We start from the raw sequence: 13660 nt of genomic DNA on the forward strand, positions 1-13660 counted from the left end.
TACAGAATGGTTTTAGGGCTCAGTTTAAGAAATTTCCAATTTTTGGCTTGCCATTGTACTGAATTCTAAATGTTAGCTCCCTCTATTGCTAGAATTAAATTCTTAGCAGCAAAGAGTGACAAGACGCAATATAATCCGTGCTTTAGTAAAATACTAGACACTTTCCAAGTCTTTTAGCAACTAATGAACTACCCAGTACCTTTTTGCACCCTTTGGCCAATGTTCAGAGCTGCACTTTTGAGTTACAAGGTGTGGTACAACCTGGCCTTAGTGATAAACAAGTGGTGTCACCATGATCAGAAAAATTACCATATGGAAAGCAAAATTTATAAAAGATGTACTTATTTTCTAGGTAACTGTAACTTTAGAAACTACTCTTATTATTGCTTCCAGGAAGGCTCTTTTATGAAGGAGTAGTGACATGAAGCCCAGCTGGGCTCCTAGGATCTCTATTTCACCTTCTCCACATCTGCCCACTTACCCACCTACACAGTTGTTGTGAACCACTTCTGGTGCAATTTATAACAAACTTCATGCCAACTTTATAGCAGTTACTAGAAAGGACCTGAAAAACTTGGGCATGCAGCAGCAGGAGAAGGCAGAGACCAAAGGCATTTGATTAATTATATAACAACTCACTCTGTATTATTACACATTCATTGGCAGCTGCTAAATCAAGTATCTGGCCTTTCCATGTTATGGCTTGTTTCCAAAGGTAGTGCATGTGTTTCAGGATAAACAAAAACCAAAAATGTTAATTACTAAACACTTTGACTAAAAATGCAAGTAAAGCTGTACTTCAGTGAGTTTAAAATTCAAGTTGTGTATGTTTCTAATAGGTGATAGGTAGAGGACATTAAAATAAGTTTCTATTCAGAGGTGTTTTCAAATAGGAAGACATGGCAAATCAGTTTTGTATTGCTTTCCTTCTAGATCTGTGACATTATTTCAAAGTGGGAGCAAGCCTCCAAAGAACAACACCCTGGGAAATGTGAAGGCACAAGGACTGTCCGCCTTACTTACAAAAACAGGTTTGTTTAGCAAGTGTAATATCTCTGCCTTGTCCCAAGATTTGTTATTCAGTTTCTGCAGTTTCTTCATCTGAGAAACACTGGCTGACTTGAAGCTTGCAACAAAAATAATAAATGGGTGTAACTGGAGAATATTTTTTTTAATATAGTTACCTTTTTTTAGTTCTTAAGAGGTGAGCAGGGCTCCAAAAACCTCACTGAAGTCAGAAGACTGACATTAAATATTTACCCACTGGTTCAAATACAAGTGTTGCTCTGCTAATGTGTTTTGACACTGAAATAAACATGTCACATTCAGAGCAGATACTGCTAATCCTCAGGGCTAATGCATTTCCGTATCTTCTTTATTTAATAACGTTCTGTCTTTTCTATAGGCTTTATTTTTCAGTTCAAGTTCATGGGGAGACAGACAGAGAGAAGCTGCTGCTAGTGTATCAGACAAATGATCAAATAGTCAATGGACTTTTCCCTGTAAACAAAGAATTAGCAATGGAATTGACAGCCCTTTTAGCTCAGGTAATCTTTATGCACGAATAACTCACACAGCAGTTTTTCAGGAGAAAAAAAAAAAAAATCAAGGATTGCTTGACACTCAGTTGACCTCCACCTTTTACATATGAGTGTTCAGGAAACAGACTGGGCTGGAATCTTTGAGTAAGGCAGTTCTGGACTGGAGTGGAAATGCTTTACAGCTGGCACCAGTGTGGCTAAAATGTGCTTTCCCTCTTACACAGCGAGGCCCACTGACATGAAATATAATCATGTACCATTTCTTCATTCACTGTTCCTTCCATTATTTCTGCATGTTAATTCTCCAAAGTAACAGCTCTTCAATGAAAGTCTAAGACTCCTTTACGAGACAGGGTCTTGATGTTTTATTTAAAAAAAATAAAAGCTCAATTGAAGGGTTTTGAGAAAGTTATTTGATGATGTTATTCAATAAATGTAAACTGATTGGTGTCAGCTGGAGATTTAGCAATCTAAGAGCAGAAGTAATATCTTACAATTGGTGTTAGATATTTAACTTTTTTCCATGGTAGACAGAAAGTAAGAAAGATTTTAAAAACTTTTTCATCAGTGAACTGTATACATTATTTGACAAATTTGTTTTCTTTTATACTTGGTAAAACATATCAAAAGATAGTTCATAATACCCAGCTAGCAAATTACTCTGGAGTAAAAAAAATCTTTTCTTCATGGACTTCCCCTTAGGTAGAGATTGGAGATTTTGAACGGCCTTTCTCAACTCCAGCAGGGCAAGTCACTTCCCAGTCCAAGTCCAACCAAACACTAAAGCAAGTTTTGGAGAGATTCTACCCTAAGAGATACAAGCAAGGTTGTTCAGAGGAACAGTTAAGGTGAGATGGGTTTTTGATTCGTATTCTCTAAAGAACTGGCAGTGAAACAAGGAAGTTTGATATTGTCACTGGGAATAATGTACTACTGTTGGGCTATATTTGTCTAAACCTGTGTTTGAAACTCATTTTCTCACTGATCTAAAGAACCCATTTCCTCTGCATGTTTCTAATCTAAACAAAGGACCATCATTAATAACACATGCCAGCAAAAGCTGTACCAGTTACTACACAGTGTTACAAAACCCAGGGATTTTGAAATTCTCATTTTTCTTATTCAGCAAATCTAAACTAGGTCTGTCTGTGCACAGACTAACGAGTTACATGAGGACATGATCTGTTTGTTATTCTAGGGTGCAGTCTCTGGCAGCCAGTCAAATTGGCAATGTGTAACTTAGTGGACTACTAGTAAAGTCTCACTTTATTTAAAATTAATAACCTGCAAGGCTTTTAAATCAACACCTACTGACATGAAAACAACAGGAACCGTGTAATAAATTATCCAAAGTCAGTGATACAGTGGTTTTGAAGTCCAGTAAACATCATAGAAGTGTTCTTCAATACAGAAAATGTTCAAGTTGAGAAAATTTAGAGCTATTATTATATGCACATAGTAACATTATTACATACTCAGAAGACAATGGGGCATTCAAATGCCCCAAGTTACGCAAATAACTTCAAAGAACAAATTATGAAAGGTGTCCAATTAGATTTACTCATGGAGGAAAAGTGAGACACCTGTTGAACTGTTTAAGTAGTCCTACACTACCAATTGGCAGAGCTGGAGATATGTGGCATGGGAAGAATCACTCTGTGCCTGCCCTATTGCCTGAATTCTTTTTGCTTAGGGTGCAGTTTGACTTCACAAACAGTAAGACCAAAGCTGCAAATGCTGGATCTCCCTTTACTATACATTAGCTCTCCCTTTTCTTGGGCTACATCTAATAACCTTATGGCTGCTGGGTAAGTCATCCCTCCAGGTCAGTGTCCTAGAAAGGTGTTCTGGGCTGGGGTCTTTTTGAAAATTAGTTTTTCCATAGTATTGAACCAACTCACCAAGGAACCACAAATTCACAAAAGGAGCCAGAAAAAAAGCCCCAGTGTGAACACACTATGCATCACAAGCAGCCTTTTGGGTAGCAGTGCCCAGACACACTAAAAAGGAGCAGTGCTAAGCCACAGGTAAAGATATGTGCTAAGCTGGATGGATTTTTGGAATGATGGCTGACATAGCTGTTGAGTACTGATAAAGGTACATTGATTCTCTGTAGAGACAGGTTAAAAGCTGTCCCAGACTTTCTGCCTTTATGCTGCGACTGCTACATCAATATTTAATCATAAGGTTTCAGAAATTAGAAGATACTTCATAATTTTCGTGTGCATTAAAATAGTAAATGCCATTTTGAATTTATTTAATACTGTATCAGTGATAGTCTTTGCATTAACTGAAATTATCATTTTAAGACATGGATTCTTTTGTGGGCAAGCATTGAAATTCCCTTCAATAAATAAAATCCATCCTTCATTTCAACAGACAGCTTTGCCAGCGCCTGTCGACAAGATGGATGGCTCTCCGTGGGCACAGCGCCGCAGACTGCGTGCGCATTTATCTCACCGTGGCCAGGAAATGGCCCTTCTTTGGGGCTAAACTGTTTGCAGCAAAAGTGAGACATTTTAATGAGTTTGATTGGGACTTAAATATAAATACAATTTGCAAATATTAATAAATTTTTGTTGAAAATAACTGTGTATACATGAGCAGGTTGAATCTCCTGTCAAATTACTTTTTAAGTCATACACTGGTAAAATACAATAGCCATAGTGTATCATAACAGTAACTTTCCAATACACTTACTGCTTCTTTTACATTATTGACCTGTATTTCCATTTCCTTATATCTTAGTTCGAGATAGCCTTTTAGGTTTAGACTCTTTTTACCTGATAACTAATAGGACATTGAAAAGGTATCATTAACTGGCTGTGGAAGCTGAACCTTACAGAAGTAGTAAATGTGGTTAGGAGTATTTAGAGCACTCCCTTCTATGCTGGCTTCTCTCAATTTCTCTTAACCACAAGTATCTTAATTCTCTTGATTCAAATAACAGGTCTGTTAAAGAAAACTGCCACCTCATGCCTTCAGTTTTAATAGATAAACTGTGTGTGTAAACATATATATATATATATATATATATATATATATATAAAATTGCTTGTCAGCACTCTGTTCTTTGTGTATTTAGATATATGGGCTAGTGGACAAATTGTAAAACACTATTTTATTTATGAAACTATGTATTTTATTGGACTAAGCACTAGGGTAGGTTTCAAGTGTGTTAGTTTGAGTTCATCGTTCTGCCACTGGCCACCTACATGGCTTTGGGCAGGTATTTCAATTCCTTTACTGAAATTTACACTGAGAGGGAACTGAAGTGAGAACTGTGGACGGAGAGAGGTCTATAACAGCTGAGAATTGATAATTATTCATATATTGCCCCATTTTGAAGTAGTAACTAAAGAACATTTCTCTTTGCAGCCTCTAGCAACAGCCTCAGTTGAGAAGTCCTTCATATGGTTTGCTGTCCATGAAGATGGCATAAGCATCCTGGATTACAGCTCCATGGTAAGTGAAATTGCTATTTTACATTTGGTCAAGATAGATTTTAGTACTCATTATATGGAGAGAGTCACCACCATGCTGTCTAGAAGATGGCATTAGCTTTCCACGTTAAGTTATCTAGTCCTTCACTTAAAGCAAAAATTCATTCCTTTTAAAATGCTTTAATGTTATCATCATTACAGTAGCACTAATAATAGAAGTAAGTAATGAATTCTTTGCACAGAATTTATTTTTGTTTATCAGATACAGTTTTTATATCATTTAATGAAATGTCAATGTTTTAATCATTCAGATGTCAGGAAATCCATAGTTACTGTAATGTTATTACAATAACATTAATTTTCTTTTCCTGGAGACTTAATTTTCCAATATTATTCATAATACATACACTCTGCAAAGAGCAGTTACTTTAAAAGATTGTTATTTTCATTGTATTATTTTTGTTTAATAGTAGGTAATATAACCCAGTGTTATTTAATTATGTCATTTTAAGCTCTGATTTTTCTTTGATTTGCAATACAAGTTTGCACAGAAAACGACTCGTAATCAGTGTAAAAAGCAATGCCTGAGAAGATCCCTGCTTTCATTTATATCCTGCAAAGAAAAAGAATGGCATGCTGCTATTAGCAAGTGCTAATATTGAATATCAGAAAATTAAAATCTCAGCTTTATAATTGTGCTGATATGGGCCTTTTCATTACATTTCTTTGCAGTTAAAGAAATAATAAGACAAAGAGCATGAGGAGAGCAAACAGCAGCTCTCAGGGAACAAGCAAAATGTGCTTGTGTCTGACTGCAGAGAGCTCTACAAACCCTGCTCCTGGAGCTATGGCATTTCTGTAGGGCATTGCCAGGTTAGGTACTGGCAGACCTTACTGGACATTCAAGGAATGTTCAGCTTCCAGGGAACATTGGGATTTTCTGTAGGAAGGATCAGGAGTATCAGGAATGATGTTGCGAGAGGTAGAGATAATACTATTTCAAAACTGGGGCAAAAAGAGGTTTACTGAGGAAGGACACTAAGTCAGTTATTGTAAAAATGTTGTCTGACAATGAATTTTAAATGCAAACATCTGCAACAAATTAATATGAGGTGTAACAATAAATTAAATGCTGATCTTAACTCGAAGGCCACTACTGTGGTGTTAAACACTGAACAGTAAGAATTGAGGGATGAAAAGCTGAGGAGCCTTGAAGAGCATTTGTGTTTCATCAGAGATGTGAGAAAAAAGAGAACAGAATTTAATTTGTGTGTTTGCAAAACACATCACCGCACAAAAAGAATACCTGGAGTTAAATTCCTTCAGATGTCTCATACTCTGCCATTTAATTTATTTAGACACTGCTTAAATTTCAAATGGAATTAGTAAGATTAACTTCTCTCAAAGTCAGTCAAGATTTGAGTAAATGGAATTACACACTTGAGTTGAAATCTTCTTCAATCTTTTATCTAATTAATTTGGAATAGAAACAGAGGTCAAACTGAGAAGAGTTATCATCTACAATGGAAATTCCTCATCATGAAGGTCTAAATGAAGCTATCCCAAAATTCACAGTTAATTTCAAGATTCACAAGAGGCTACCTCCATTGAAAAATATACGTGTAATTATATTTTTAAAAGAAGAATTTGTTATAATCTGTTTTTTCCTGCATTGTCCTGCCTAATAGCTTTGTGTTTTGTTCTGGGGGTTTCCTTTTTTCAGCGACTGACAGTTACATACACATATAAGAGCCTGATGACTTTTGGAGGCTATCAAGATGATTTTATGCTGGTTGTTAACAATGCTCAGACAAAGGACAAATCAACTGAAAAACACCTTTTTGCCATGACAAAACCAAAGGTTGGTATATTACCTGAAATAGTTTCCCACCATCTGCTTTTGTGCTCTCTCTAGTGGGTAATCCCTTACAGATGTGAAAGATAAACACCTTTTTTTAATCCCAGCCTGCTCAGATTACTGATTTTTGCCAGATGATTTTAGAGAGCAAATAATTAGTAACGTTAGGGCTAACTGTGACACTAATGATGTGTTTCTGTTCTTTTCATGTCCCTGTCCATACCATTCCAAATTTTTCATAGAAGGACAAAGAAGGCTGATAAGGACAGAAATAACATGCAGTACCTAAAACCTAGTCTGTTTGCCTAATCGGCATCAGAGATAATTTTTCACAAAGTACATTTAGGATGTAGAGTGAAATTGTAGAACACATCTGAAAGATCAGTCACTTTTTAAAAATCCTAGGATATTATTCCTTTTGGTAAAAAAAAAGTCCAGCTTTTTAAATCTAGAGTCTCCCCTTCACGGTAAGACTGACTATATTTAAAAGAAAAAAATAAAACCAAAACAAAACAAAAAAACCCACAAAGGTTTTGCTGTTAGTTTGAACAAATTTATTAAATAATACAGAATTCCACATATAAATTTGGTTCAACACATGATTCTTCATACAAATAAGCTTAGTAAAATACACGTGTTGAAGTTTCCCTCAGATTGTGCCCTTATAGAATCACAGAATGGTTTGGGTGGGAAAAGACCTTAAAATCACCTAGCTCTCACCCCCCTGCCGTGGGCACGAATACCTTACACTAGACCAGGTTCCTCAGAGCCCCATCCAAGCTGACCTTGAACACTTCGAGGAATGGGGCATTCACAGCTTCTCTGGGCAAGCTGTTCCATGTCTCAGCAAGGTTCGTATGGGTCACAAAGAGAAAATACAATAAAAACCTCCCTGAAGTCTTTATTCCCTTCATCTACCCTGCATCTTGAGTTGTCTGAGCACTAGATACTTTCTGGCAAAACTTCTCAGAGCATCATCTTTTGGACTTCAACATCTCTTTCAAAATTAAAGTCATCTCCAAATTATTTAAAACTCTGGAAGACAAAGTATCTTTGATACATCCTGATGGGAATAACATTACATTATTTGCAAGGAGCAGTAAAAAAAGCTTTATTAGTTATCTCCTCTCCCCCCATCATTAATTTGTTAAAGTACAAGTACTTATCCAGTTGATGGTGATTGTCACTTGCTAAAAAGTTAGCTATTTTTTCAGCAGTCAAAACACATCACTGTATTTTTCAAAGAGTTTTGTATGTTCCTGTTATAGATTCTTGAGATCACTCTACTGATTGCCAGCTACATTAACAACTTCCATCAGCTAAAAGGAGCTGCTCATCACCTCTCTGCTCCAGCATTACTGGCACCTCAAAGTGGACAGAAACTCAAGGAAATGGGGAGCCAGCCACTTCTTGCAATCAACAGACCAACTAAATGTCCCACTTTGTTATGAAAGGATTGTGTATCATGATAACGCATCCTCGTTAGAGGGTTTCTACATGGACTGAAAACCTTCTGATGTAGAAGATGTAGAGCATAAGCAGCTCCATAAACAAAAGGAAGGTGGACAGGTTTACATTCATTCAGCCAGCCCTTTAATTAAAGCTCTGGCCTGAATTGGAAGGATGATGAGTCAGTTTAAGGGTTGTGATTTACTGGGGGTTGCTTGTGCCTACAGCTCAGAAAAAAATACATCTGTTTATAATGACAGAGAAAGGTGTCATTGGAAACAACTGTATAGATTTTATTGTTTTACAGATATATACTCAGGGACCAAACTGTCTTCAACTCTTCATCTCTATTTTTCAAAATTAGACCAGTTGTATAACTTTTCATTTTGAAAATGAATTTTTGTTTAGAAAAGCAGTCAAATACAAAATACTTTCCACTTCCAGCACCATCCTTATTTGCAATACAAGTATCATGGGACTAAAAGGAACAAATTGTGTATAATTGTTTCTCCTTTGAAAAAAACCAAACACATAAGCACATCATGTAACTATTACAAATTTAAAGAGTGTTCTCATGATACACTCTAGCCTTTGTTATACAGCTGTTTTACTTGGCAAATCTTCAGCCTTGGTCTGGTAAATTTCTACATAAACCTTCTCTGCTCCAGCCTTTTGAAAATAATCTAAATTGGATAGGTACTGCATTTAGTACAGTTTTGTTAAACAACACCCTGTACCTAATTTCTCCTTTAATCCAGAATAATAATATAATACGGATGGCAAGAATGACTCACAATTCAGAACACAAGAACAACACAGAAAACAATTGACTGAGATGTTGTAAGTAAACTTGGAGACCTAAAATCCGTGTACAATATGTGCAATGTATATAAATTGAGTCAGAATAATATTTACTTCCTGTTTTTAATTTGTATCTATACATTTCATATTATAGTACTAATATAATGTTCTTGCACACTGAAGACATGATGCTGCATCTGCACTACTGGACCTAGGAGCACTTTCCAGTTGCCTTTTTCAGGTGCAAGCCCCAGTGCTACATAGGTCAAATGTATAAAAATTACATCCATTGTTTTTCTTCCAGTCCTCTCTTTTTTGTTCCAGTGCAAATAAACCACTTCTGCAGGCTCATTTCTGAAATGGATCAGCACCATACTCTTAATAGATAATTTAGGTACAACCATGAAGAAGGTACTGAAACAAATCACTGATTCATAGACATTTTACAGTTTCCACTTTAGCTCATGTTAATGATAACGGATCGTTAATCCCTTACAGCCAATCCTCATTGGCTTTTGTTTGATTACTATTTAAAACCGAAGTAATTTCAGAATGAAAAATCTCTGGGTTATGTTCTTTCAAATGCTCATACTGAGAGAAAAAGTATTTTCAGCCTTTTGCCCCCTATTAAAAGTAGGGAGTATCCTCCTAAAGAATTAAAATAGATTGGAAGGGAGATACAGGCCATGAAGAGAACATGGTCTTAGAAAGGGGAAAGGCAGACAGGCAAGCTGGCTTTCTTTAGAAAGCTCTCAAAATCCTGCCACAGCTGCTGAAGTCCACAGGACTTAAGCACCACTTGATGAGTGGTACCAAGGGCCAATGCTTCCTCTTGAAAATTACAACCAAACAACACATGTACTATATCCAGATGCTTTCAGTTTTATAAGGTGGAAAGAGCTTCCTGGTAACTTCCACCGTTTGGTGGTGGCTGGGGCTCTGGACCCTTCTCTTTCCGTGAGGCAGGGCCAGCAGCAGGAGGTTTTACCTCCTCCTACGCAGCCAGTCCCCTGCCATCATCCAGGGAAGCATCTTGGCAGCTACAAGAGACCAACAACATTACTTCTTGTGTTGCACCCCATGGGAAGTGATACAGATCCCATGGTGAAATTAATTTAGGAATTAATACCCCTTTGCAATCAGCAGAATAATTAACTTTCAGATTTGAGGGGGGAAGGGTATTTTCAAATGCAAACATGTTACTGCATCAGTTAGGTCACAGTATAAAGCTTCTCAAATATGATTAAAAACTTCAATTTACAAACCAAAAGTCTTCTTGTAATCATTAAATTATGATAACCTGGAATACTCCAACTTGTAGTCTTTCCTAATTGTCCGGTTTCAAATGAATGTAGAAGATCACCTTTTGTTATTAGAAGGCAAAAACGTGGAGCGTTTGCTAAAGAGCTTGTTCATATAGTTTTTAAGATCTTAGTTGAATTTTGAGACAACGTGATAATACAAACTAGCTGATGTGCACATTTGGAGATTTTATTAACAACATTACAAACAGTTGTTTTATAAAGACCTGTGCAGTCTATGAAGCAGAGTATGACCTTCCTGCCTGCCTTTGGGTAGGGAACTCTAGACACTGCTTTGCTCTTTTTTGTAGAGCTCTTGCTGCTGCAGTATGTCCCTACACCATTGTAATCGGAAGCAATTCATACATTAGTTCCCCTTTTTCGGCATGACTTTCCAGACTTTCTAACTCGTTATAGGTCACCATTAATCTCACACAGTCACATGACCAGAAATGCTGTGTTATTTTATGAAATAAATGCACTCACAGTTACCGTGACAACACTGTGTAAAACAATGGAGCTGCTTCCAGTGTGATTAGCAAGAGTGAGTGAGGTTTCTGTAGTGACAGTGGCCTCAGCAGACACCTCCCTTCAAGGTAACAGGGCCAGCAAGTGGAGTCTCTTTCACATGCAAGCGCACTTCCAAACACAGCTCTGCATATCTCAGGGCCTTGCTCCACGGTAATCAAGCTGCAGAGCTACTTAAAGAATACCACACAATGCAAGACAGCAAGGCTGAAAATTTCACAGTCAAGCAGATAATCTGTTCTGCCTTCCCCACCTGCCCAAGCCTCACAAGTGATCCACATCTCAGTCTTAACCTTAAGTCATCCCTCACAGAAATTCAAACTATGCTGCCTAGTCCACGACTAAAGCCCAGGTAGGAACCTGACCTTTCTCATCTCAGCAGTGAAGACACAGTGGGAGCTGTCAAATGAGCAGCAGCTTCTGGGACTGTTGCTGGAAAACTTCCCATGCTCAAAGCTTGCAGAACCTGGGTTGAAAATATATTGGCAGGATGGGATTAATATGTTAGCACATGCAAGGAGACTTCACCCTCTGCCATCAGCTTCAGAATACTTTTCATGCTTGCTCTGAGTTAATGGTCAGAATCAACAATCCATGTAAATGATCAATGAATCTGAGCTTGACAATGGCTGAAAAATCACTGGTAAATGTCTGTATAAACAATCACATTGTTTTGAGAAGACTATTTGGAATGCAATGTAAATTAATATATTACTTGAACTTCACGTTGCCTTGTCATTTTTTGAGCAGCAGTATTAGCAAGAGAACAGCTGATTTCTAGAACAAGCAAGACCCATTTATTCCTCTAGCATGCCAGGCAAAGGATAAAGCTTTAAGGTTTTAATACAATCCATAAAATTAATGAGTTTTGTTATTTTATATTTAAATTTTGTTTAAATTTGAAATAAAAGCATATATTTCCCTATGAAAGAAGGCTGGTAGGTATTTGGTGTTGGAGTTCCTTGTTAGAATACCAGTTCTCATAGGTTTTAATGGTTCTTGAAGGAAGAAAATCATTCTTGCATAAAGGAATGAACCACTTAAAGCTTTAGGTAGAGCTTTAATAGTCCATACAGCTTAGTGCAATCCATTAGTTTGGGTTAATTTTAACTAAGATGATAAGTAACTCAGTAATAATGAATTAGGGGGAAAAAAAGTTTTATGTGTGTGTTGTTTCAGAGGTTTTTTTACCGTTTATTAGGGCAAAAGAAACTGAGAAAGCTGAAACATAAAATACTGAAAACTCCAATTTAAATTCCAAATTAGGTTTCAATACATTTACTACTTTTTACTGTGCTCAGATCTGTACTGCAGCCTCTTGCAGATTTGCCACCTCTGACAATGAGTAAATCACTGCAGAAATACTTTATACTCTTGTTGTTGCAGTAATACCTGCATAGGTCATAGTGCCAGGAGCAATGCCTAGCATAGTTTTGTTCTCTTTGGCAGAGCAAGAGCAGCTTTGTCCAGGGATTTTACTACCTCTAGATGCTGATTACAGATCAGCACTGGCTTCATGTATATACCAAGATATCAGAACTATTCTGTTGAACTGAAATTGATTAAAAAAACGCACTTAGACCGACATCAGCATGATCTACACTGTACAGCACTACACAATTAAGTTTCTTTCTGGATTTTAATTAGCAAGACTATGGTTTCCATAAGAGGTTAGCAAATTCCTGATAATATGCATGTAAAAACCTGGAAGTAATTAAAAATAGACCAAAATAGCCATATAAAGACTTCTGTGACTGAAGCTGAGTGATTATGCAAGCTAAATTTAGAAAAAAAAAATCTTACTACAGATTTAACATTAATTAGAGTCAGTGGAAAGATACATCAGCCTTCTTTGGGTAAGGAAGAAGGAACAGTTAAAATGAAATCTGAGTTAATCATTATGAATGAGGCTGCTTTCCTGGTTGTGAACAAACACATAACTGAATTATTTTAGTCAGGTTTTTCTGTCTCCACTCTCTCAAGATACAAAACAGCTCCTCAGCTACAGAAGAGAGCTGCAATTGCTGTCCTGGATTTTGGGTCACTTTTCTGATGTAGGACACTTTAGACTTGTCGGGTTCACCTACATCCTATGCCCCCCTTTCATACTCAGGGTCATCCTGATGTTTTACTGCAACCTTTAAATCCTACTTTCTAATCCAAGCCCAGCATTTTTGGACTTGATTGTTTATCATCTTATTTGAAATAATCCAACCCCCGTTTGTTACTATGTCTTACTTGTATGCCTCTTGTAACTACGAAATCACAGGATCCCAGAACGGGTCAGGTTGGAAGGCACCCCAGTGGGTCACCTGGTCCAACCTCCCTGCTCAAGCAGGGTCATCCCAGAGCACAGGGCACAGGATTGTGTCCAGATGGTTCCTGAATACCTCCAGTGAGGGAGACTCCACAGCCCTTCTTGGACATCATGCTCCATTGTTTGGTTACTGCACAGTAAAGAAGCTCTTCCTCATGTTCAGGTGGAACTTCCTGAGCATCAGTTTGTGCCCATGGCCTCATGTCCCATTTCCTGGCACCACCGAGCAGAGCCTGGCTCCATCCCCTGACACCTCCCCTCGGTCACTGACGGACTTTGGGGAGGTTCCCTCTCGGTCGCGTCTCCTCGAGCCTCAACAGCCCCAGCTCCCTCAGCCTTCCCTCCTAAGGGAGATGCTCCAGTCGCTCACTCACCATCGCTGCCCTCCGCTGGACAATAAAATAATTACACAACAATTTTTG

At 37.6% G+C, this 13660-nt stretch overlaps 1 protein-coding gene across 4 annotated transcripts in view; it reads left to right on the top strand.

Annotated features, from left to right (window-relative positions):
* PLEKHH2 (pleckstrin homology, MyTH4 and FERM domain containing H2) overlaps positions 1–11646 on the top strand; it is a 55444-nt gene extending 43798 nt beyond the window's left edge. For all 4 annotated transcript variants that reach the window (XM_014883164.2, XM_088161235.1, XM_088161236.1 and 1 more), the window contains 7 exons: positions 934–1031; positions 1406–1547; positions 2244–2389; positions 3921–4050; positions 4920–5006; positions 6708–6845; positions 8111–11646. In XM_014883164.2, coding sequence (XP_014738650.2) covers positions 934–1031; positions 1406–1547; positions 2244–2389; positions 3921–4050; positions 4920–5006; positions 6708–6845; positions 8111–8293 — 924 coding nt within the window. In that variant the 3' untranslated portion in view covers positions 8294–11646. The remainder of the gene's footprint in view (positions 1–933; positions 1032–1405; positions 1548–2243; positions 2390–3920; positions 4051–4919; positions 5007–6707; positions 6846–8110) is intronic.
* Positions 11647–13660: the final 2014 nt, after the last annotated feature.

Source organism: Sturnus vulgaris, chromosome 3 (assembly GCF_052056855.1).
Source record: "Sturnus vulgaris isolate bStuVul1 chromosome 3, bStuVul1.hap1, whole genome shotgun sequence".
Taxonomy (NCBI): Eukaryota; Metazoa; Chordata; class Aves; order Passeriformes; family Sturnidae; genus Sturnus; species Sturnus vulgaris.